The sequence below is a fragment of the Malaya genurostris genome, chromosome 2 (genome assembly GCF_030247185.1).
Source record: "Malaya genurostris strain Urasoe2022 chromosome 2, Malgen_1.1, whole genome shotgun sequence".
Taxonomy (NCBI): Eukaryota; Metazoa; Arthropoda; class Insecta; order Diptera; family Culicidae; genus Malaya; species Malaya genurostris.
In genome coordinates, this window is record NC_080571.1 from 252,358,844 (window position 1) to 252,383,734 (window position 24,891).

At 37.3% G+C, this 24,891-nt stretch overlaps 1 protein-coding gene across 11 annotated transcripts in view; it reads left to right on the forward strand.

Moving 5' to 3' along the window:
• The window catches only part of LOC131429493 (tyrosine-protein phosphatase Lar), a 415,517-nt gene that overhangs the window by 307,538 nt on the left and 83,088 nt on the right, over positions 1-24,891 (forward strand). For 9 of the 11 annotated variants that reach the window (XM_058593632.1, XM_058593642.1, XM_058593641.1 and 6 more), the window contains 5 exons: positions 854-877; positions 7,112-7,212; positions 7,421-7,613; positions 18,876-19,026; positions 19,879-20,015. In XM_058593632.1, coding sequence (XP_058449615.1) covers positions 854-877; positions 7,112-7,212; positions 7,421-7,613; positions 18,876-19,026; positions 19,879-20,015 — 606 coding nt within the window. The remainder of the gene's footprint in view (positions 1-853; positions 878-7,111; positions 7,213-7,420; positions 7,614-18,875; positions 19,027-19,878; positions 20,016-24,891) is intronic. The other 2 variants (XM_058593640.1, XM_058593643.1) reach the window with 1 other exon arrangement.

A 24,891-nucleotide genomic window follows, 5' to 3' on the forward strand; every position in this document is an offset into this window, starting at 1 on the left:
AAAAAAATGTATTTTAATGGGAATGTTTGAATGACAACAGATAGGCAATAGCACGCCACTATGGGTATTACGAAGAGATTTTTTCTAGCTCCAAGTTATATTGATAACTGAATGTTTAGCTTACCATGCTTTGTTCAGTTTTGAGTTTAACGAAAAAATTGAACTGTTTATTATAATTCGTGGTTGTTTTGAGATATTCCTACTTCAAATGCACGTCTGCTGCTCTGCCTGTTACAGACCACACAAATGTCAAGCTCAAACCTACCACTCCAAACGCTGCCCAATGTTGCACACTTTACCTTGTCCATCGTGATCCTCCTATCTCCCACAATGTCGACAAACAATATTTAGATAATCTTCCATTCCTTTTCGTTATGCGCCATCACAACATCAAAAAACTGACAAATCCAACTCGTCCATCATCGATCCCGAAATAAAAATAATAAATTAAATATGCGTCTTTGAATGCCATGTGTCAACCCAATCGACACATACACAAAAATCGAAAAATTTTTGCTTTGGATTTTGTCCGTCGACGCGTCGTCGCCGTAAATGTAAGTGATTGTTTTTGCGAGTATTTTTGAGCTCGAGTATCCCCTGTAGTCTGGCATTTTCAGTTCGTAGCAGCCGCATAGCGTAGAATGTAGTTACTGATCCAGGTTTTGCATTTTGATAGACAAATTTTGTTTCCAGTTTTTTTTTTTTGAACAAAACTTATTTGCAATCCATCAACAGTAAAAAAAGTATACCCCACGCAATCTAACATTTTTTTTTTGAAAACAATCTATATCTCTACATCTCTCTTTCCCTCTCAAACGCAAACAAACGTGTACCCGTGTCTCACTCTGAGCAGGTGATTCTGCATATGGAGGTTCCAGTAAGTAAATTTTTGTGTACAATTTTTTTTTTCAGGATATTAGTCACCAATTTTTCACCGATATTTCGAGCAAACAATTTGCGTTCGATTTTCTACCGCCATAGAAATCCCGCTCAAAGACTGCAATTGCCATCTCCCTAGCGACCGTTACCATTGTTGTTGGATATTTTTCTCCAATTTTTATGTCAGTTTCTTTATCTGTTTGCCCGTTCAATTTACATTTCCATTTTCAGGAAACAGTGCAAAGTTTTTTACGTGAAAACGACACTGTCTTCGGATGCAACTTTGCTTTCCATCGTATTTTTTTTTGTACTATGTCCTATGTGTTTTTTCCGATCCCGATTTTTTTTCTCTACTTCTCCCCAACCGTAGCACTGTTATCTAGTTCTCACTGAATCTTTCGCTGCACTGCAAATATTCAATTTCCCAGAGGAAGAAAACTTTTGTTTCAGTCTTATGGTGATGTTTGCATCATTTCCATACCCCACCCACACACCATCATCATCCACTCCCGCTCCACAAATCCAATAAGATGTTTATTTTATTTTACAGTTTCTTCGGTGTTCCATTCCGACCGGAACATCACATTGCCACCGAAAAGGTGCCATCGAAACTTTTCGTCCGATTCGCTGCCGGACCGAAAAATTGAGTGGCACCCGTTCCGTGGCCGGTTTACCCCACGGTGTTCAATTTCGGATGGTCGAAGTAGTTCCATTCCATGCCGTTGCCTTCCTTTTCGGCTGGTGATTGCTAGGAAAAAGCAATTCCAGAAGTTTACATTTATTTCTCGTCGTAAAATGCTGGTCGTGTCCAGTGTGGGGTTTCTCGTCCGAATGGGATGGACCCCGGCAAAAGAATCATCGGTAGTAGTTTGAAATGTAGTTTAATGTTTAATTGAAAGATTTCGTCGTTTTTCTCTAGCATTTTGACGTTTGGTAACTGAATAGAAAGGATTATCCCATTTTGTTTTATTGATGTTTTCGATGAATATTGAAAACAGTTATAGGTCTGACTCTAAATAATGTTTTATAGCACAAGTTAGCATCTATTTTGGAACTTTTAATACCATCAGTGAAATCAAATTATATATCTATGGCTTTCTCGATATCCAAATAAAAGAATAAGTCATTACTGATGTTCTATGAACTCGCGACAATCAAGCATTTCAATATCTTCTTACAAAAGTTTAATATCTGATTTGTCTAAAACTTACAGTGTTCCTCAGCAGTGTTGGGAAAATCATGATCAGAAAAAGTTCATTTCGTTATCACTCGTGAAAAAATCAGTTCAAGAGATTTTCTAAAAGGAAACTCATGCGACTACAAAACTCTGAGCCTCGAAGCTCACAAGTGATTTTTCGTGTCAGAAAAATTTGATAGCGATTTTTCACCCACAGAAATATCGCTAAAGAAATAACCGAAAGGGAGAAGAGATATTCCCCTACGCTTCAGTTCGACACCGAAGTGATTCATGTAAGATTTAATTATTATATTCTCACGAATAAAAAAATATCTACGGAACAAATTCGCAACTGAATTACTACTAAGAAATAATAACTACTATACTTTCTATGCACGTAGGGTGAACAATATGAACAATAATATTTTTTCCACATTCCTAATGGTGATTATAGCGACGAAAGGCTGTTTTAGTTTCAGCTAGTTGATTACACTGCACTATTTAAATTGAACGCTATTTAGTATGAATTTAATTTATAAAAGCAACAGGAGCGTATCATTCTCAGCATGTCACGAACACACAGCAGGCACAGTGTTTGAATGACGCGTTAGAATTGGCGTAGCGTTAACCTGCGCTCCTGTTACTCCTGCGTATGATATTCAAGCTAAATAAGCTAATATAAGCTAATAGCTTTGTAATTGTTTTTCATTAGTTTGTATAATCATTATAACTTTCATTAATCACAGTACTTGCTGCTTCTATTGAACAATTTCGAATACATCACCACTAATGATCCACTTTTCAAACAAGGTTTTCAGAAAGGTTCAGTTTTTGTTCATCGGCGAATTTATTCATCATGTATTCTGCAAAGTTTGCATTATTTATGCAACACTTCAATAATACTGCATATTACTTCTGACTTCTCAGGCGTAAACGAGTGACGGCTTATTACTCGGCCGTCGCATAGTGTGAACATTTAGGAGTCTGTTTGTTTATTAAAAAAGGAGTAATTATTATTATTTTATCGTTTTCAAGCAGGAAAAAGGGCAAAATCAAGATCAAAGTGCTCTGATTTGCAAGTAACTTTGTACACATCTTAACTATGGCAAACAATATATTTCGCACGGATGGAGAGACCAATACGAATCAAAACGAATTTTCAAAAATAAGGGATTCTATTTTTACATGAAAATTTCTTAAAACCGCTGTAACTCTGCTGAAACTGTTATTGGTAGAAAAACGGTGCCGAAAACGAAGTGATAGGAAATCAAATGGGTACTCGATAAATTCAGAAAACTGGAAAAAGTAAACTTGATCGAAATAATATATCACAAAAAAACACATCCGATTGATGTTAATGCGATTCGTGTCTTTGGAAAAATGAAGCAGAAGCAGTTGAAAATGTTTTTAGTTTTATCCCGCGAATTCGGGTTCATGAGTAAAATAAACCAATGAAACACTAGCATATAATTTTACAAATCAAAAGCAAAAAACTCACTGTCACATTTCTTTTAGAAGTAGCCATTATAACATCTTCACTTTTTAAATAACCTCCAATAAAATTAACATCAAATGTGGATTCAAAGTATAGATTCAAGGTATATTTTTTTGTTATTTGAGTAGACTTTTTTTAATTTTTTAATTCGATTTGTAGTTTTTGAATAAAACATTCCTACCATTTTGAATACTCCGTTTTTTACAATTAACAGTCTCCGAGCTACAGTAATATGGAAAAGTGCATACACAAATCACTCGCTTGTGTTTAAAGTTAGTCCTGAGTACAGTTTCTGCAATGATTGAGTGGAAACTTATATTGGAGAAGCCAAATGGATGAGACTCTTGTAGAAAAGATGATTTGTTGAAAAAACAGACACTCAGAAACAGGACTCGAACCTGCGAACCTGGCACAGTAGAGAAGGCAGCACGTGATTATAAATATACTCTTCTACCCAGTGATTGAGCGGAAGAATAGGTATTGAGCGAAAAGGCTTGTTTTTGTTGTCTGATGAACAGAGAAGATGTTTTGATATATGATACCGGTCGTGAGGCGGCTAGGATTTAGACCATGTTCGATGTTTCCTTTCCAGACCCAGTCGTGTGGTAGAGCGGTGTCTATCACAGTTTCAAGGTGGCGAAATGGTAACGCGTTTGCTCGGATTGCATAAGAACGCATGATCGAGTTCTGTTTCTGAGCGTATCTTTTTCCAAAAAATCTTTTTTTCTGTGAGTTTCTCGTCCATTTGACTTCTCCAATATATGTTCCCACTCGGTCATTGCAAAAACTGAACTTAATTATGGCGACTTCACGTCAAACCAACTAAAAGCTATAAATTGGTAGCCCTAAGTAGTTTATTAGTGAAAAATAAATGGTTTGTCATATTGAAGAATGGTGCACAGTTTCAAATCGGAGTATCTGAAGTCTGATGAACACACATTTCGGGAATTGTTCTTGTTTTACCCTGTTTTTATATCTAGTTTTTTAATCTATACATCTAGTTATTTCAATTTAACATTTTAGAAAGCATTTGCTACTGCTTTAGGATTTATTTCTAATTAATTCCAAGTTCTACAATCGATTCTTTATACGATCGTATAACTTTTAATGTAACATGATTATTGTCCTTTTTTTATAGTTTCACAAATAAATATCCATTAACATTCGTACAAAACACATACTGAAGCGTAACTCAAACAGTTGCATGTTCAATTCACGTTGCAGAGTTGTCATTCGTGACAGCTAAATAACTCAACGACATGTTGCACAACATAGAAAAAGTGCTTTGTTTCAGTAACACAATATCCAAGTAGCATTTGTAACTTGTTGAAATTGGCATGTTTCACAATTGATACAGAACGGTTGCTTCTGTTCCAAACAGTTTCACATGTTTTTTGTAACTAATGTGAAGATCATTCTCGTCACTTCTTGTGAAATCTATCCAAATACTGAACGGGTTTTAGCTCAAGTCGGTTCTGCTAACTGATGGTACAGTATGTTCATTCGAGCAGTTTCACATCCGTTTTTCACTCCACGAATATTACAGCTGTAAAACATATCAAACTTTCGCTGATGTTTGAAAAGTTGCACTGTTGTTTTTTAACAATGCACTTGTACCACATCATACAAACGATGAGCGCATTTTTCAATAGCAATATAGTTACGAGAAGAGTTAGGCAACATAGTACAAAAACAATGTTTGCTATATCGATTGTTACCAGAAGATTAATATAAACTCACTTGGTAAGTTGCACAATCGGTATAAAAATACAGTACAGCTACATAACGTGCTACCTGGGAAATCAGTGTAGTATTGATAAGTGTCAAAAATCGTGGTTCATAGGATATCAATTTACCCTTATTCCTGATAATTGTGAGCTTCCATTTAGAATAAAATTCATAAATTTAGGTTGAATGTGTCAGTTTTTAGATTGTCCTTTTTAGGTCAAATCCAGTCCTCGGTAGTTTCAGAGTTCATTATAATTTCCGACTGAAAACCGGGTGAAATGCAGTCCAACTTTGGTAGGTTGCTAAATCCTTGTTTGAAGTTCAATCAAAAACCAAACTCTTATAATCGGAAGGTCAGGGTATTAGTTTCGTAACACTTTTTTTGTTCACCCCCTTCCTCAAAACTGTTTTGGACCTTGTTCGGAGGATCATTTAATTTCTCTGATTCAAATATCAAAGGTGAATTTTTATCGCAATTGATTCCAAATAACTAGTAATAATATGTTGGTTTTCAAACCCGTTTGGTTGATTCGAAATCTTACTTTAAAAAGGACTTGGATTTAAGATAATTCAGAACAAAATAATATATGAACTATTGCTAGGCGATAAACGATTGAAATAGCGAATAACATCACTCATTATTTTGATTGCAAAAAGAGTACTCTCCGGGGAGAATTTCGAACCTTCAGAAGGAATTATCTCAGGAAAAAGCTCCAGTAATTTCAAATTAACCGAGCTAACGCTCATTCTAATTTACCAAATACCATACAACTGACATTTTTGGGGAAAGTTGTAGCAATGAACGTGACGAATTGGTTTTCGGTTAAATGACCCATTTGGCAAAACGGACCTAGCTCGCATTTTTTTCCAATCTGTTTCACATATGAATATTTTTCAACGAAATATTCATCGGTAATTTTAACTACAGTTCTTGTGTTCTACTATATATTATAAAATGTACTTTTTTCTTCATAATCCATCTCATGCATTTTAAATAATGTATCTCATGAAAATTCAAAATCATTCAACACAACAAATATCGTACAAAACTCAACCCAAGGTTAATAATATGATTTTTGATTTTATCCTGATATTTTATTCTTCCAAAACTTTCAACACTGTAGCTGTAAGTGAACTAAAAATTAAAAATTATCTTTATGTTACGTCTCCGACTCATCAACGCCTAGCAGTTCAACTTGAACTACTAGTGCTCCGTATTATTTTAACTTGAACCGCTAGACAAAAAAACAGTTTGTTCCTACTTGGGTAACAGATTTATTAATTGTACCCAAAGAAGTACGCGCCTTGCTGGCTGGTAACAGAAAAGCGTTGATCTTGCAAGCCAGTTGTCGTATGTTCGAATCCCGACCTGGAAGGATTCATAGTGTCAGTATGATCCCATTTCATTTATTGAGTTTTTTTTTTGAAATTGTCTATTCCAAAATTTCATTTAACGTCAGTTTTCCCAAATTTATTTGTTTTCTTTAGGAATGTCGAGTGATCAAAGTTCGATAAATGTGTTCCTCCGGATGTGAACTCCCCAATCTGTATTATTTTTTCTTGTCGCCTGACAAACTCGTAAACGGTTCCTTTTTATTCAAAATAATTTAGCATTCCTCTAGACCGCCTCTCCAGCAGCGAGAACACTAAAGTTGCATTGTTTACTGCATGGTTGCAGCACACGTCAATTCTATTCCCACCGGTGCCTTACAAGGAAACGATTGCCTTTGGCTATTATTTTTTTGTTTTGTTCTGTGCCTGTCTGAATCTGCCTTTTTCCCATTACTAAACCATTCTTTCCAATTCGTTTCGTTTCTCCTTCCATATTTCAGAAATGGAAAGTGCACCACGGAACATTCAAGTGCGCCCGTTAAGTTCATCGACAATGGTTATCACTTGGGAGCCACCTGAGACGCCTAATGGACAAGTGACTGTAAGTTTTCGCCCGACCGGAACTGTCCCTACCCACTGTGTGCTTTACCGACGGCGACATACCGTACAGATACTTCGTTAAATATGTATTCGTTTTCGGTACTTGTATACACAGACTCAAGAAGAAAAGAAAACATTTTCCGGCATGCGACCGCACAGCTAGCAGTATTGGTAATTTTGAAACTTTTCCTTTTATCCACTTGACACAGGGCTACAAAGTGTACTACACAACCAATCCCAGCCAACCGGAAGCTTCCTGGGACTCACAGATGGTGGACAACAGCGAATTGACGACCATCTCGGAACTGACGCCACACGCTATCTACACCATCCGGGTGCAGGCGTTCACCTCGATGGGAGCCGGTCCGATGTCCAACCCGGTGCAGGTCAAAACACAGCAAGGTAATTATTTGATGTTATTACCTCCCATCCACCAGCCGCCACCGCTCTCTCACACACCAACAACTAGTCTGACGAAATCCTTTTGTGCTGGGGGGACAAACGATTACAAAACAAATGCGGTCTGCCGGCTGGTTGACTACTTACTTATTCAAATAAGCTCTAATAGGGTGTTAATTTAGGCCAAGTTTACCACACTCGGTGTTCTCACAACAAACAATCGTTGTCAGGAACATGAAAGTTTCAGGAAAAATAAACCTGTAGCTTAGCACTGTGGCATCGTTCGGCCGATGTTTTTCGACAGGATTTCGATTTTTGCTGTGAAATTATTCCTCGTGACGTGGAAGGGTTGAGAGCTGTGATAGGACGCTTAATGTGTACACGTTTTACTTTAAATATTCAATTTCTTATTGTAAGCCCCAGTACATTAATGTTAGGAAAAATTACATTTGATTAATATATTTATGAATACAACAAAAGCTATTGAAACTCCAATCACAACCTATGTGACTCTTTTGTCTCAACTAGGTTTATTCGAATAAATTTCGATAAATAATTTCAGAATCACATTTTTCGTTGCTTTAAAATTTTAATTGTGAACAAATGAACTCTAATTGACGAATTTTCATTAATCGTTACAATGATAGAACTTCAAAAAGTATAAGATTCTAAGTATCAGAGTACAGAGTAATTTTTTACTAGGGCACATAACCGTTTTGAAACCGTTTACACACTTCGGAAAATTTCGCAGAATTCGGCAATATTTTACCTTAGTTATTTAGGGGTTTGGTACCGCGCGGGTACCGGATTTGTGCTAAGTACACATAACTATTTTGATTTTTTACGTTTCGCTTTCAGCTCATCAGTGTGTCAGCAGTTTATGTTTATTTATTTATTTCGTCATGCAAATGTAGAGTACATATAAATGGTTTACAATGTTTACTTACTACGCAATATTTATACGACTAAGCTGGAATTTCATTTCATTTTTGGACATACCAAGGTCAAGATGTTCGCAATATTGATTGTAGTGGCGCATTATTCGATTGATTGGGCTATATTTTGCATAATTTGTTCTAGTGTTTCTTTCTAAAAATAATTTCCTGGTTTGTAATTGACGGCTAGGTGTATAAAAATTTAATTGCGATAATAAAGAAGGTGATTGAATGCGTTGAGAAATAATGTCGCTGGTAAAATAAGGCATCGCAAGGTCGCGGCGTTCTTTAAGTAGTAAAGTAGTTGTAGTGGTAGTGTAAGTTCTTCAGCAAGATTTTTTTTAAATATTGGTGGTATACTGTCAGGTCCAGGCCTTTTTGAGGCGTCTAAGTTTTTCAGTGCTGTCGAAATGTCATGTTCTGATAGATAGTTTACAGAGATGGATTTCGAAAATTCAGGTATGAAAGAGAAGTATTCACGGTCACGGTCAGTTTCTGAATAAGATGTATATACTTCTTGAAAAAAATTTGCAAATTGATTGCAGATTTCTGTACTATTTTGCCCTACATGTTCGTCGAGGTGCATTTGAGATGGAAAATTGTTGCGTTTTAGTTTAGCTTTTGGGTAGTTAAAAAAGTTCTTAGGACAAGTCTTTATTTCGTTTTCAATTTTGCGGTTATATTCTTCATGTGCTGTGTTAATGGCTATTTTGAGTTGATTGCATAGGTTTAAGTAATTTTGAAGATGAGCGTCACTTTTTTCTTGTTGGTAAGTTTTGTGTGCTTTTTGTTTCCTATTTTTCAAATGTTTTAGTTGTGAATTGAACCATACAGGTAATTTGCTGTTATGATTTTTTCTTCTTCTTTTCATGGGCAAAGTTTCGGATAATATTTTGTTTATAATGTGATAGAATTTGTTTACTTCGACGTCGACATTTCCTTCTGTACTCAGTTTGTTTGGCAGGTTTGATGCATTCACACAAAAGTCTTCTGTGCAATTTGTGAAAAGAAGGTCTAAATATGCGTTTTGTTGATTTTTTACGGAGCTTACTTGATGTAGGCCAAAATTAGAAATTTTGTCGAAAAAGTAGTGCAATGTTTCGTTTTCTCCAACGACTGGAAGTAAGATTGATTCATTTTCAATGTCAGAAATGAAACGCATTACGTTGATTGAAGTCGCCAAAAATATGAAGCTTTACTTCAGGTTCCATATTCGAAATAATTCTGTCTAAAGATTGAAAAAATAATTCAAAAGAGAATTTGTTCGCATTTTCGGGTGGGAAGTAGACAGAGCAGTAAATATGTTCTTCTCCCAATATTGAGACTTTGGCCCATACATGCTCAAATTCTTTAGATTTAGGAGTAATAATTTCTTCAGAAGCAAAGCAAGAGTTAATGGCTATGAGGACTTCGTGTCGTGCCGAAATACGTTAAAATTATTTCCAAATACTTCTTCGCTTCTAACACTTTCATCCCAGCTGCTTTCAGTTATTACGACGTCGAAAGAGGAGGTTATTAAATTTTGATGAATTTCTTTCATTTTGGCCGTGTTTTTAATGCGGTTGAAATTTTGGCAATAGACCAAAATTTCAGTCACATTTTGTCTATGAAGCGAAGAAGTTTTTGAGAATTCTGGAATACTTACATTATTAATTTCTGTGTCTATTCCTTCGTCAAAGGGCGTCATTTGTTCCGAAAAATCGGCTGATAAAATTTACTGGTACTGTCGCGTACTTTTTAGAAGTGACGAGTCCGCTCACTGGACAAGTAATTTCGGTATACGGCTTCGTCCGGTTTAAGTCCATATTCAAGATGCACTTCAATGAAGATACGCTGGAGATGTTCAGGTGATGTAGGAAGTCCTTCAGACGCGAGCAGCATTTTTAGACTTATTGGTGTTTGTCCTTTAATGCAGACGTTGGAAGATTGGTCCTTCATGTATGCTAGATACAGCCGCACAATGTTGAAAATTTTCGGGTCACGAAGTCTAGCTTTCAAGAAGCGACCGTCGCCAGTTGTAGACTGTTCAGTAAGACGAACAATTGGAGGTCGCATAGGGTCCAGTTCAAATTGGCTGTCCTTAGCACTGTCAATTGAAAATGTCGGAATGTTATCCATAATTTGGCTATTACGAGTAGATGGCGATGGTTACCGGCTGCTCGGCCATCCATGGAAGTTGACCATCAATGTCAACTTCCCTCTCTGAGCAGCCTAGATAGCCGTGTAGTGTCGGTAGCGGTTTCCCAACTGGCTAAGAACAACGCTACGGTCCACCTGTACCGGTGGTATAAGTCCACCAAACAGGTAAGCCGTGTGGCATCCGGCGGAATTATTTTCTACCAAGAATTGATCCACTGGTTTCTTGTTCCATGTCGTAAAAGGCCACAAAAATAGGAACTCCTAAGTCAAGGTGTATTTCCGTGCCGATGGCTGAATGGCTGCAGGAGGTTAAACATTGCAGTCGTGAACGGAATATCTTGGGTTTTTCCCTTACTGGATACACGCAATGCTTAGCAATCGACTTCTTTATTCATCGCTTCGGCAAGCAGAGATTAGAAAACTGAGTGTCTGTGGGTGTCCTCAAGGTGGTGTACTATCCCCACTTTTATGGAACCTAGTCGCTGATGGCTTGTTAAGGAAACTTAATAACCTTGGATTTCCGACTTATGGTTTTGCCGACGATTATCATATATTGATGACCGGTATAAGCATTAACACTCTCTTTGATTTAATGCAGCAAGCCCTGCGATCTGTTGAACAATGGTGTTGTCAGGTTGGATTATCTGTAAATCCGGGCAAAACATCAATGGTGCTTTTCACTCATCGTAGGATAATTACAGGAGCTCGTCCGTTGCAGTTCTTTGGTTCAGAGGTCACTGTGGTCGATCAAGTTAAATACGTCGGGGTTATTCTTGACTCAAAACTGAATTGGTCTGCTCACATTGACTTCAGGATTGAAAGAGCTTGCATGGCTTTCAGCCAATGCAGACGAGCTTTTGGAAAATCATGGGGACTCAAACCCAGATACATTGATACACAACTATTGTTAGACCAATTTTAGCATATAGATGTCTTGTATGGTGGCAGAAAGGAGAAGTCGCGACAGTTCAGTCAAAGCTAAATCATCTCCAAAGGATGGTCCTAATGGCGATGACAGGAGCATTCACGACAACTCCTAATGCTGCTCTAGAGGCGCTACTGTGTATTAAACCACTACATGTGTTCCTAAAACAAGAAGCATTATCTTGTGCATACCGTCTTAGGGTTACAGGGCTTTGGAACAGTAACCCATTAGATTATGCTACCAGCCACACTCGCTTGTGGTCTCAAATGGTTACGTGGGATGAGTATTTACTCGCTCCTAGTGACCTAACTCTCACATGCAGTTTTCCTTTTAAAACATTCAATGTGAGCTATCCTCTTCGTTAGGAATGGTTGTCTGGTTGTCTGGAACGACAACTTGATGAACTCATAGTTTGTTTTACGGACGGTTCTATGTTGAATGGTCGTGCTGGTGCTGGTGTCTACTGTCGTGAAATGAGGCTGGAGCAGTCTCATTCACTTGGTAGATACTGTACTGTGTTCCAAGCAGAAATCTACGCAATTCTGTGTGGAGTACAATCGGCACTTCAGCAGAGGATCTGTGGTAAACGTATTTATTTTTGTTCCGACAGTCAGGCAACCTTAAAAGCACTCAGTTCGAATGACTCACGGTCGAATCTAGTGATCGCATGTCGAACTTAAATTGAAGACCTCAGCATTCCAAATGCTGTTTACTTCTTATGGGTACCCGGCCATTCTGGTATTACTGGAAATGAATGGGCTGATGAGTTAGCTAGAGCTGGTGCAACGAATGATTTCGTTGGTCCTGAACCAGCTTTACCACTTTCAACTAGTTGGATAAAGCACAAGATTCGTTCTTGGGCTGCATCCAAACATGCCAGCTACTGGCGCAGCTTGCAAACTTGCGCTCAGACAAAAGCATTTCTACCAGATTTAAATCTGAAAATGTCAAAGTGTCTACTGCATTTCTCCAAGTATCATTGCAGTTTTCTGGTCAGAGCTCTGACTGGACATTGCAGACTCAATTATCACATGGCTACTATTCAACGTGCTGAGTATTATTCGTGTGATTTGTGTGAATGCGATTATGGTACTTCATACCATCTGATATGTAACTGTCCCGCATTGATGCAGCTACGTATCCGGGTTTTTGGTTCTCCATACATGGTTGAGTCTGTGTATGCGGAGCTAAAATTGAAGGATATTATCTCGTTTCTCACCCAATGTGGTAAGGAGCTATAGTCAGAAGGGTTCATCGTTCTTCCTGGAGTGAATGAATCCCTTCTGTATTCACCTTAAATAGGGTTTAGCAGATTGTTTGGCATCTTTTGGGGGGTACCGAATTTACTTCTGCTCGTACATACTGCGAGTCGTTCTGCATTCTTCCGAGAATGGTGTCGCTTTTGTGAGATCTCTAAATCCTCTCGGGGGTTGGAGGTTTTATTAACAGCAGACTGTTCAGGACCTCGTAGAGGTTCAGAATTTCCTTGTCCTTCCACTAAATGTGATCCTCAGCAGATTGTTCAGCATCCCTTAGGGGTGCAGAATTTACTTCTGCTTTTATGTGTTTTTGTGTCGTCAATTTTTCCCATCCTCCTAGTCCAACCCTTACCATTTCCTTTCAATCCTTCCCTCTTATATATCGGGAAAATGATGCTAAAAACATATTGATGGCAAGGCACAAATCTCCAAATATCAAGGGGAACGTGCCATTTGAGCCAATTTGTTCTGATTCCTGATTCCTGAGATGGCGATGGTACGGTGGTGTTATTTTCCGAGTGTTGTTTGTTAAAATTACTTTTTACTAGATTACTTCTGTATGGGTTTATGGTTTCGCCCTTTTGAAAGTTTACAAATGTAGAGATAATAGTTTACAAATGTAGAGATGTAGAGATAGCACTTGGAGGTCCAGAGAATTGAGTTCGTGCTGCTGCCACTAATTCCTTTTCGGAAGACAATTTTTGTTTAGTAGGTGCCAAAGAATTTTCGGAATTATTGCTTTTGCTGTTATTCTTGTTGCTCAATGGTCTATTTTCCGTGGGTATTTGAAGCGCCTGCCTGACGTGAGTTCCGAGTCAGCTTTTTCTTCTGGTGAAGGTTTAGCATTCTGGGCACTGATTCCCATTTCTTCAGCAATACATGGATGAGCTTGAGAGACTTGCTCTTTCTTCATTATTGCTTCATTGCACAGTGCCTTGATGTCGTCCAAAAATTCTTTCGATGATATGCTGGATGGTGGGTCGATACTTTTTACTTCATTAATATTAGTTTGCACACCGTCAATTTTGTTTTCGAAAAAAGTAAACACTTTTTCAAGGTGTACTTCTGTCTTAGTGGACAGTTGCTTATTGGCGGTTTTTATGTCCGCTAAAAAAGTTCCGTCTCGTTCATTCAAAAGTGATGAAATGCGATTTATCACTTTACTGGCCGCGTTGCATGTAGTAATGTTTACATTTTTTATGTCCGATTCTAGCTTCAGCAAAAGAGATTCCATGCTGTCGAGAGCGTCATGTGATACTTTCATGCTTTTTATTTGTGCGAATAAAGTATGGTTTGCTTCAATTTTGGCCAGGACTGTTTGGTTCAATTCCTGCTGTTGATGGATAAGTTTTTTCATTTGCAGTTCTTCGGCAAATTCCTGCTGACAGTCAATACAGAGAGGTACCATGAAGGTCCTTAATAATTCTTCGTGATTTCTCTGTGTTCCCACGCAGGCTGCATGAAATTTCCGATTGCACTTTCCGTGACACTTCCAGAGATAGCGATTGTCGTAGACAGTACAATTACTCCGCACTTCTCCATGTTTACGCGACGGTATGTTAAAAAATGATTACTAGTTAAAAAACCTGTTTTAATCCACCTAGTGGTGTAATGATGCCTTTCTCATGTATAATATTGTGGTATTCTATTCAAAAAATTTTTCTTCGATTTTTGCAAGAAACCAAAAGATTGTTTGTGCATTAACTAGTATAACATACAGAATAAAACAGTGCTTTGATTGCGTAGGTCATCCTTAAGAAAACTAAGTGGGTTCACTATTATATATACTTCCAGCACCGGAACCCGAGAACCGGTATAATCGAATTCGGCAGGTACGGTCACCAACTAACATAACGTTCAAACTTAACTAGTTTTTATACGATTTGGCATCGTACTCCAAGCGACGGCTTAAATTTTTGTTGAACCCAAAAATATGCAGTAATTTTTGGAAGGACCATAAGACCTTTCATTTGGCCCTAAGATTGGGAATAACGGTTTAGAGTCCAGTTTATAACATTTTTTACGGGTTTTGTTCCGCCGGTTTAAGTGACTATGTACAATATTGAACACACTTTACCCTATAACTCCGGAACTGAAAGTCAGATCCGGATGAAATTCAGGAATTTCGTATGAGACCACGAGACCTTTCATTTGAATCTAAGTTTGTGAAAATCGGTCAAACCATCGCTGAGAAAAGTGAGTGAGATCCATTTTGGTATATATGACCACAATTTCCGGTACTTCCGGAACCGGATACCGGGAACCAGGATAGCCGGAATCGGTTTGTTTAGTTGCCTACTGATAATGACTATCGATTCGTGTAGTTTTGAGACCAGTTTAGAATTTTTTTTTACGTGTTTTGTTTCGCCGGTTTCAGTGACGGTGTACAATATTGAACACACTTTACCCTATAACTCCGGAACCGGAAGTCGGATCCGGATGAAATTCAGGAATTCCGTATGGGACTACGAGACTTTTCATTTGAATCTAAGTTTGTGAAAATCGATCAGACCATCGCTGAGAAAAGTGAGTGAGATCCATTTTGGTATATATGACCACAATTTCCGGTACTTCCGGAACCGGATAACGGGAACCAGGATAGCCGGAATCGGTTTGTTTAGTTGCCTACTGATAATGACTATCGATTCGTGTAGTTTTGAGACCAGTTTAGAATTTTTTTTTACGTGTTTTGTTTCGCCGGTTTCAGTGACGGTGTACAATATTGAACACACTTTACCCTATAACTCCGGAACCGGAAGTCGGATCCGGATGAAATTCAGGAATTTCGTATGGGACCACGAGACCTTTCATTTGAATCTAAGTTTGTCAAAATCGGTTCAGCCATCTCCGAGAAAACCTAGTGAGATTATTTGACACATACACACACACACACACACACACCCATACATACACACACAGACATTGCTCAGCTCGATGAACTGAGTCGTATGGCATATTACACTTGGCCATCCGGGCCAATTTTCACTAGTCGGTTTTTCAAGTGATTGCATAACCTTTCTATATGAGAAAGACAAAACGTGCTCAATCCACCTAGCAGTGAGATGATACCTTTTTTTATCATCCGCATGTGTTTTTTGCATGAATATTCTTCGGTGTTTTAGTTCGCATGACATTATTTTAATGATATTCAAGCGTCAATTTAAAGTTCTATTCACTCATTACCCTGTTATCTAAACGTGTAATAATCGATTGAACCTTCCATGAGATGTCGAAATAAATTCCATTTTTTTATTTTTTACGGTTATTCACGGTACTACCAGAACCAGTATTCAAGAACCAGCATAACCGAAAACGATTCGTATGGCCATAAATTAATATGACATATAAATTGCAATAGTTTTGAGTCCAACTTTGAAGCTTCTATATCGGTATGAATTTTAAAAACTCATCACCCTGTAATTCCAGAATCGGATAAAATTCATTAATTTTGTATGGGACCATAAATCATTTAATTTGAATTATTTTATTTGAACTTGATTTGAACTTTTTTGAGAAAACGATTAAGCTTTGAGAAACGATTCGATACTGGAACCGGAATTCTAAAATCGGTGTAGCCGAAGTCATTTAAATCCACCTCAAGAGCTGTATAGTTTACATTTGATTCATGATAATCAAACGACGTTTCGGTGCAAAGTGAAATACGATTTTCAATACTGTTTTATGCAATTGTTTCTTAGCACCTAAAAGACAATGCACAGCACCCTTTTTCATTATGTTTCGATTTTAGCACGGCTCTTTTATGGCAACATAATCGTTCGAACGTGACATATGTATTAGAAAAATGGCAGTATTTTCAAATACAAAACAATTTCATAATTAGATTGATTCTTCCCCCCCTAAGCAAATGAACAGTCCTTTGCTCCCATTTAAGGTTTCTGAATTTCATTTGAATCCGACTTCAGGTTTCGGAACTACAGGATGATATGTGAGACGAAATTAAAATAATGTCACTCATTTTGCTAGTACCATTTTGGCTGAACCGATTTCGCCCATCTAACGTTCAAGTAAAAGGCCTTCATGTCTCATAAAAACTGCTTGCTTTTTATTTAGATCCGACTTCCGATTCAAAAGATACAGGGTGATTAGTGTATAAATTTCACAAAAATTTATCGGGTTCACAGATTTTGAGAGTCGACGACCAAATAAACTAATTTCAGTTTTACCGGTATTCGGTTTTCGATCCCGGAAGGCAATTAAAAAAATTTTTGGAACGCACTACGATTTCTCTAAGATGGCTATACTGATTTTCAAAAATTTAGAGTCTAATGGAATGGTTTACATTCCATTAGGTGAATTTATCTGATTTCAGCTACACCGATTTCCGAAATTATCGGAAATAGAGAAGCAAATAGAAGGCTAAAACGAATTTAACAAACAAAAATTCAAACTCAAATAAACTTATGGTGCCCTACAAAATTGGTGAATTTTATCCGATTCCGACTTCCTATTTTGAAATTACAGGGTGATAAGTTTTTAAAGTTCAAACCGTCATATAAGATGAAGATACCAAAAAACTTTCAAAGTTGGACTCAAAATTATTTCAATTTATTCTTCATACTAATTCATTGTCATACGAACTATTTTTGGTTATGCTGGTCTCTGAATGCCGTTTCTGGAAGTACCATTAATAATGACAAAAACTTCAAAGAGGAACTCACTTCTACATCTAATGGGACGCTTAAACGATTGTCACACGTTTAGATCTTGCAGTTCCAAAATTTTAATAATTTGATCATCAAAATAATTTCTAGAAAACTAAACACAACGAATAATATTCACGCGATAAAAACATGCTGATTGATAAAAAAGGTATCTGCTAGGTAGATTAAGCACGTTTTTGTACAGAATTCTGCGAAACAAATTGCGTGCAATTGATCGTACTGTGAAAGATTGCATAATTTTTGTAAACTAAGATTCATGTACCGGAAAATAAAATGATACCAAGTGGTATAAAAATCGCAATACAGCAAACATAACAAGAGCTTCATAAACTTACTCCGTTTGACAACGTATTGAAACTTTTTATTGGGTTTATTTGAATCAAAGAATAAACAGAAATTACACAGAACAAATAAACACTAAACAGGTTTGAAAACAGAATTTTTTCGCAAGATTTTTATAAGTGTCGGAAATGAATTATTTTTGACAACAAAACTGCTCGCCTGTCAAATTTGAACCAAACGTTAAAATAATTCGCGAGGTGGTCCACAGCCTTTCAAGTAGTAAGACAACAGAAATGAAAATCATGTGCCGAAAGTTGATGTAGAAATGACTAAAATATCATGGACCTTCAACGAAAATTATGTAAATCGAGTCATTTATTTGTTGGCGGCTTTTGTCATGTCGTTCTTCAAAGTTTTCAGCAAATAAATCACAGTTTGACCTATTTCTCTCAACGTGTAAAAAAAACAGAAAATCACTGTTGAATATATTATCATATAAATGCTAATCTAAAATAAATCCAACGTCTTTCGGCGAAGTCAAAATGTCATAACAATTCCAATGTTGACAAACACCAACGCTCACACGAAGCGAAATCGTAACATGAAAGAATAATGCATCGATTTACTCCAAACCGTCAAGCCCCCAGTTAAACGATTCGGAAATCACAAACCGTCGGTTCTGAAAATCCAGCGCCTGTTTCCCCACCAATCCACTGGAAAGTGCTCCCCCGAGAGTCCCATCAGGACAACGGAACACCATCGATTGGGTAGCCTTTGTCATGTTGTGGCTTCTATTCATTCTCACGCTCCGGTTCGAGAGTGTGGAAATGTGCGGTTAAACTGCTTTACATATGCAAATTATGCACATTCAAATGTGCTCACTTTTCATTTACACGTCCATCACTCAATTCGCTCACACCTCGTCCACTGCGTGCGCGGCTGTGGTGCGGATCGGCGTTCGTAGTTCAGTCTTATTCTGCATATATATCGTTGTTGCTAATATTTTGTACGTTTATTTTTTTTTTCTCTACTCCTTTTTCCAGGTGTTCCCTCCCAGCCGAGTAACTTCCGCGCTACCGATATTGGCGAAACAGCTGTCACTCTCCAGTGGTCCCGGCCGACCCATTCGGGCGAGAACATCGTACACTACGAGCTGTACTGGAATGACACCTATGCAAACGAGCAGCATCATCAGTATGTATTAATGTTGTTTTATGGTGCATTCGCTTCCGGAAAACATGAAATCGTGGTGCCCAACCGACCAACCGACCCAGCCATGGCATGGTTACCGGGGGGACAATCTACGCTGACAATATAGGAATGCTTTATTTCATTGCGAGGCTGCAGCGAGTGGGTGATTTTTGAGCTCGTTGCACAACTGCTACGCTTTCGGTGTGCAGTCACAATGTTATGAACTTTCAGATTTTATGAGGGCTTCACCTAACCGACTTCTGCTACTATGCGTGTGTGTGTATGTGCAGGAAGTTAGAGGATTTGAAGTAATTTATTGAATTGGGAGTGCGAAAAAAACGGCATTTGCTTTGTTATTGGCACTCGAGGTGCCAGCAGAAATCGTGCACATTTCGATGAATGGGTCTAGTTTGCTTCTCCAATTTATTGGTTATTACTTTTCACATGTTATTCAATCATATTCAACTCGTTATGCAGCATTCAGCTATACAAAAATGTATAACCAAAAACCACGCGTCTCCATCGACGAAATTTTCATGGAGACGCCCAATACTATTCGTCGTTGTCTATTGAGTAAAGTACTAGTAGCTAATGTTTCACGAATGGAGAGGTAGCTGTCACCTCCCAGTTGAATTTCATTAGTGAACTTTTTTGACACTTCCGTAATGTTGTCTCACTAATTTCGAAACTCTGTTAGGGTTCTAAAATGGCAGCTTTGCTATAAAAAAAAACTTTGCTCCATGCACACGTACGAAAGCCGAAGTTTAATCCGGCAGTTATCCGTACTAAGCAGCAAAACATCTGAATCAAACCAGCCAACACTTACTGATCGATCTTTTCCTACCGAACTTCCAGGCGCATCCCCAATACGGAAAGCTACACACTCAGCAGCCTCTATCCGGACACTCTGTACTACTTCTGGCTGGCGGCTCGCTCCCAACGGGGCGAGGGTGCAACTACCCCGCCGATTCCTGTTCGCACAAAGCAATATGGTAAGTTCTTGTCCTTTTTTGTTTTGTTCTTTCTCTTTCCTACGGTACCACAGTCATTGTGAGTCATTAGAGAGAGTTATTTTGATTTTTGTTCGAAACGTTAGAGATAAGAAGTGAGATTTTTTTTGAAAGTTAAACCAACACAAACACGTACAGTGCCCAATGAGAACTATAAGCCGAAGAACATCCAGCTGGACGTTGTTTCCGCTGAGAGCTTTTAGACCCATCGTAATGTAGGGCGACGTGATTAGCACAATTTTTTTGAGCTTGTTGATGACAGTATCAAATGCGGTGAAGCAACGTACCAACTGCTACAAATAATCGGTGAACGATTTCGGATCGAGTTCATTATTTTTCGGTTCCAGTTCATATAATCCCTCGCATTTCTAATCCATGACCAGCTTTGTTCAGTTCGTTCTTCTGTTTCCGTTTTGAAATTTGGAATTAATTGCCATTTTGCGATGAGTAAGTAAATTCGGTCGTAATTTTTTGTTTTTTCGTTTCTGTGTAACGTGAGCAAGTGTGAAAAGTGGCGAGTTCGAGCGGAAGAATGAAACTCCTCCAGGCGAACGGGATGATCGTGAAGGGTTGTACGGCTTGCTTTTAGATTGTTTTGTTTTTGGTACTTTTCATCCAGTTGTTTTAGACTACCACCCATTGTCAGCGGCAGTTTGAATGTTTTATTCTGGAAGCAATTGTTTTTCCTGATTTCCGTCATTCGAAATTGCATGCCCAGAGTATACAGTTCTTCATCGATGGTTGTCTTGTGTTTTATTTTTTTCGTTCCCATTACTTTTTTTCCTGGTCCACTTTTTAACCCCGTTCTTATGATGCTATAGTCCAATGCTTTGTTCCTATGTTTCAATTTTTTGAAAGGTTTCGTTCTCACCGTACAATGCACCTAAACTGCACTGATTGATGAGCACTGATTGTGTAAAGCACCTACTTTTGATTCTTGTTATCAGTATTATGCACAGTAGATAAATTTATTTTTTCGAATCATGACCAACGTAGGTAATATATGCGTCGATTTTGAGCGTATTGAGTACAAGGTGCTAGGATAATAGCCATTAGTGTTTTTCAATATATTAGTTTGCGTTGCGTAAATTTATCCTTTTAAATTTTCAGCCGATATTAAAACGGAAAACCATTTTTTTCTCTAATTTATTTTTCAATAAAACATATTAACGCTAAAGTCAGAATGTTGGAGAAAATATCACAGAACTATTTTAATAATGATGTACTACAGCCAATTTTCGACACATAAATTGATAACTGCAGTTGCTTGATTGGTAAAACGATCGTTTTTCACGCATTCTACATTCGTTGGCCAGCAGTAACTTTCAAAACTACACTTTCACTACACTGAAAATCGAGGAGTCTCTGGATTACAAAATAAATCTGAAAAACGAATCCACCCCAGAGCATATGGGATTTCGACTGATTGGGACTGTAAACGATTATCTTCCTCCTGTCAACAGATAGAACCATACAGTCTACGGCAAACTGGTTGTAGTCACTTAGACCCACCGTTTAGAGTCATTTAGCAGATAATTAGTCAAGAACTGCTCCGCCAGGGACGCTTTGAAAAAAGCATGAAATAATTCATATGTTTTATAACAGAGAACACAATTTGAACATGAACTATCGCGAATATTTTAGCATCTGGAATCTTCAAACAACTTTCGAGAGACTCAAAGTTATCAACAAGTGAAAATTAATATCAAATCAATATTAAAATTATGCTCTAGTTCGAAAGCTAAAAGATTTTGAGCGATTTTGTCTCCTAGAAAAATGTTCGGGCTGTAGCGATCTACATTATAAAAATCACGTTAGTTAGAAACTCACCCGCCCAGTGGCGCCAGTGGAAAGAATATTGCGGAGTTCAAAATAGATCAAAAAAAAAATCTGAATAGTTTACGAAATTGATCAATTTCTCAATAATTTGGGTGAGGATAGAAAAATTAAAAACTGTTTTTCTAGAAGGCGCTAGTAAGCTACTAGAGCATTAAGATTAATATCGACATTCGAAATCTAAGAGTCTTGATAGAGTGAAACTCGAACTTCATATTGAAGTTTTGATTTATTTATACAGTTAGATATAATGCTAACAACATAAAACGTGGCAATGAAGCGAAAATGTCGTCGTCTCGCTTTTCATCAAGTAATAAATCTCATAGTCTTTAATGTCAACAGATTACGATAGTCCAACCGATACATAAGGGCAATTATCATAGACTTAATACTGCCGTTTGAAACTAATCCTTAACTGAGCCGTGCACTTTAGAACTGAGAAGGGAGTAAAAAAATAATTGGGAACAATGAATAAATAGACGTTACATTCTAAAAAAAAACCGTAATCAGATAATGCTGCTTGAATTCTCAGAAATGGATGAGATTGAAGACAATGTTGGTGATTGCCGATAATTTGGCAGAGAGCGGCTCGATATTTCTCTACATTGTATACAACATCGTCAATCTAGTAGGTGGTGCTACAAGAGCTCGTTGCCTCTCAATGCATGAACCGTGAGCGACTTTTTCTACATTTCTTCGCTCCACCTTATACTTTGGGTATTTTACGGCCCTTAACAAAATGGACATAGGATTTCTACGATCGGCGCAGTGTGGATTTCACCAAGAAAGAATCGTAAGTTGACAATTCGACTTAATGATTCCCATACTAGGTTCCAATATTTCATAACCCTTGTGTGGAGCATTCACAGACATTTTCATAGACACAACTTATACAAAGGTTATATGCACATAGTAAGAAGAAGCGGCAATAGTAAAATGATTCTATCATCATTATCCACTACTCGTATAAAATCGGATCGCGAAACGAGAATGAGCGACCGTTTATTGCTTCAGAGCGAATCCCCACAGCAGCGTGCTAACCCGTAATGTTCAGACAGGTCATCGAGAGACATTCACTCTCGCACTGGTATTCATTCTATGTTGCTATGCCTGTGTTTTTTTTTTTTTTGTTGCTGAGATGATATCCGTCTCTCTTTGATGGCACTGATTGAATCATGTAAAGAGTTGCTAGAGAGCGTTCTTTGATATGATCAAAGCCATCCTGAATCGAAGATAAAAGCCATCCTTGATCGAAGATAACAAGTCAGAATAACCAGTTCGAGATTGTAACAAAATCTACTACTTAAACGGCTTAAGAGACATTTCGGCGAACAGATAAAAAGTAAAAATCTATAAACTTACAACGCACCTGATGGCTGAAAAGATTGTAGGGATCCCTCCAAACGAGACTACGAAGAGTAAACCTAAGAAGTTTATTCTGACTGGCTTCGTCGCGTTGAATGTCGAATTTACAATAAGGAGCTCAAACGGCAGCATCATTTCGAAGAATTGAGCGAACCAGTTCACATTATATAGATTCTAAATTATCACACTTCTGAGATATGGCGTAATCTACGTTGTATTGAGAACTAGCGCATTTACGATGCGGAGTGTACCAGTTTTATAATGAAACACCCTCCATTATGCAGTTAATGATCTTCAGAACAATTTCCTTGTGAACGACGGTTCTGATGTTTAATGTAAACATTACGGTACACAAGCTGGTAGAGCGATTCCTTTTGAATACTTCTATGTTTTGCGCATTGTTTATGTTTTGCACAGGAACTGATTAAGGATCACCTTCTTCCTAAATAACCAAAATCAGTATTATCTTTACGCGACATCCAACTTTGTGGTATTAAAAACAACACGGAAAACCCTCCAATAAAAAAATTACGATCTCGCAATTTTTTATTTTTGTAGTTGTTGTTTTAACTAATAATTAGTTGATTCAACCAATTTGCTATTTGTGTTGCACATATTGAAGTAGTTGAAAAATATGTTATTTTTAATGCTGTCTAATGTCAAAAACAGCACAAAGCAAAACAAAAATCGCTATGGAAAATCAACCATTACTTTGGTTGAAATTCAAACGCGTTTCTTAAACATTTTTGTGCAAACGAAATTCGCTTATTATACGTTTGTAAAGAAGAGAAGAGTTACTTTTGAATGATAGTAAATTAATGTTTATCATAACACTAGTTGTCAGAATATTAATGTGATGATAAATTATCTGCATCTTTACTGCTCTGGTGTTACAAGAAGAACCGATTGATATAAAGTAGTGCTATGCACAAAACTGATAGCTGTTAGAGATATTGCAATTAACAAAACGTGTTTAACCAAAACTAGAACCCAGTGAATTGTATGCGTATGAATTTTGGTATTAAAATCAACTTGATTCTCCATAGTGAAATGCATGTTAATGAATGAGCATCATGTTATCTTCAAGTCATGTACAAAAATTGTATGAACAAAGTGATTAAATTGAAAATGTTTAATATTCATTCATATAATCTGTTGAAACTGTAGGTTGCAATGGTTCAAAAAATAAAAATCAGTGCATTCGGTTCGACTTTTTGTTCGTAAGTAATATAGTGGTCACAATAAGAAAGTTTCGTTGACACCAGCACTACTAAAAGACAGTATATTAAAAACAAAAATCACAATGGTTTCAATGAATAATTCATTTAATATAAAGCGAGGGCTGAGAAAGGTTTTATCATACCGATAGATGGAAGGTAATATCTTAACATACCGAATTTTCATTTAAAAAATCAGAACGTATATCAATAAGGAATATTTATTATCATTCAAAATCAATAATTTTGCTTAAGTTGAAATAACTAATCGTAATATCTAAAACAACTAAAACCGATTTGTTTTTCAACCCACATAAGTGTTAAATCAAATACAAGGTCGGTTGCTGTAACTAAAATAAACTTTGTTATTTCAGCCATCGTTTCTGTTGATTGAAAAACAAAAATGACAGTTTAGAAAAAAACAACAATCGATTAGTTGT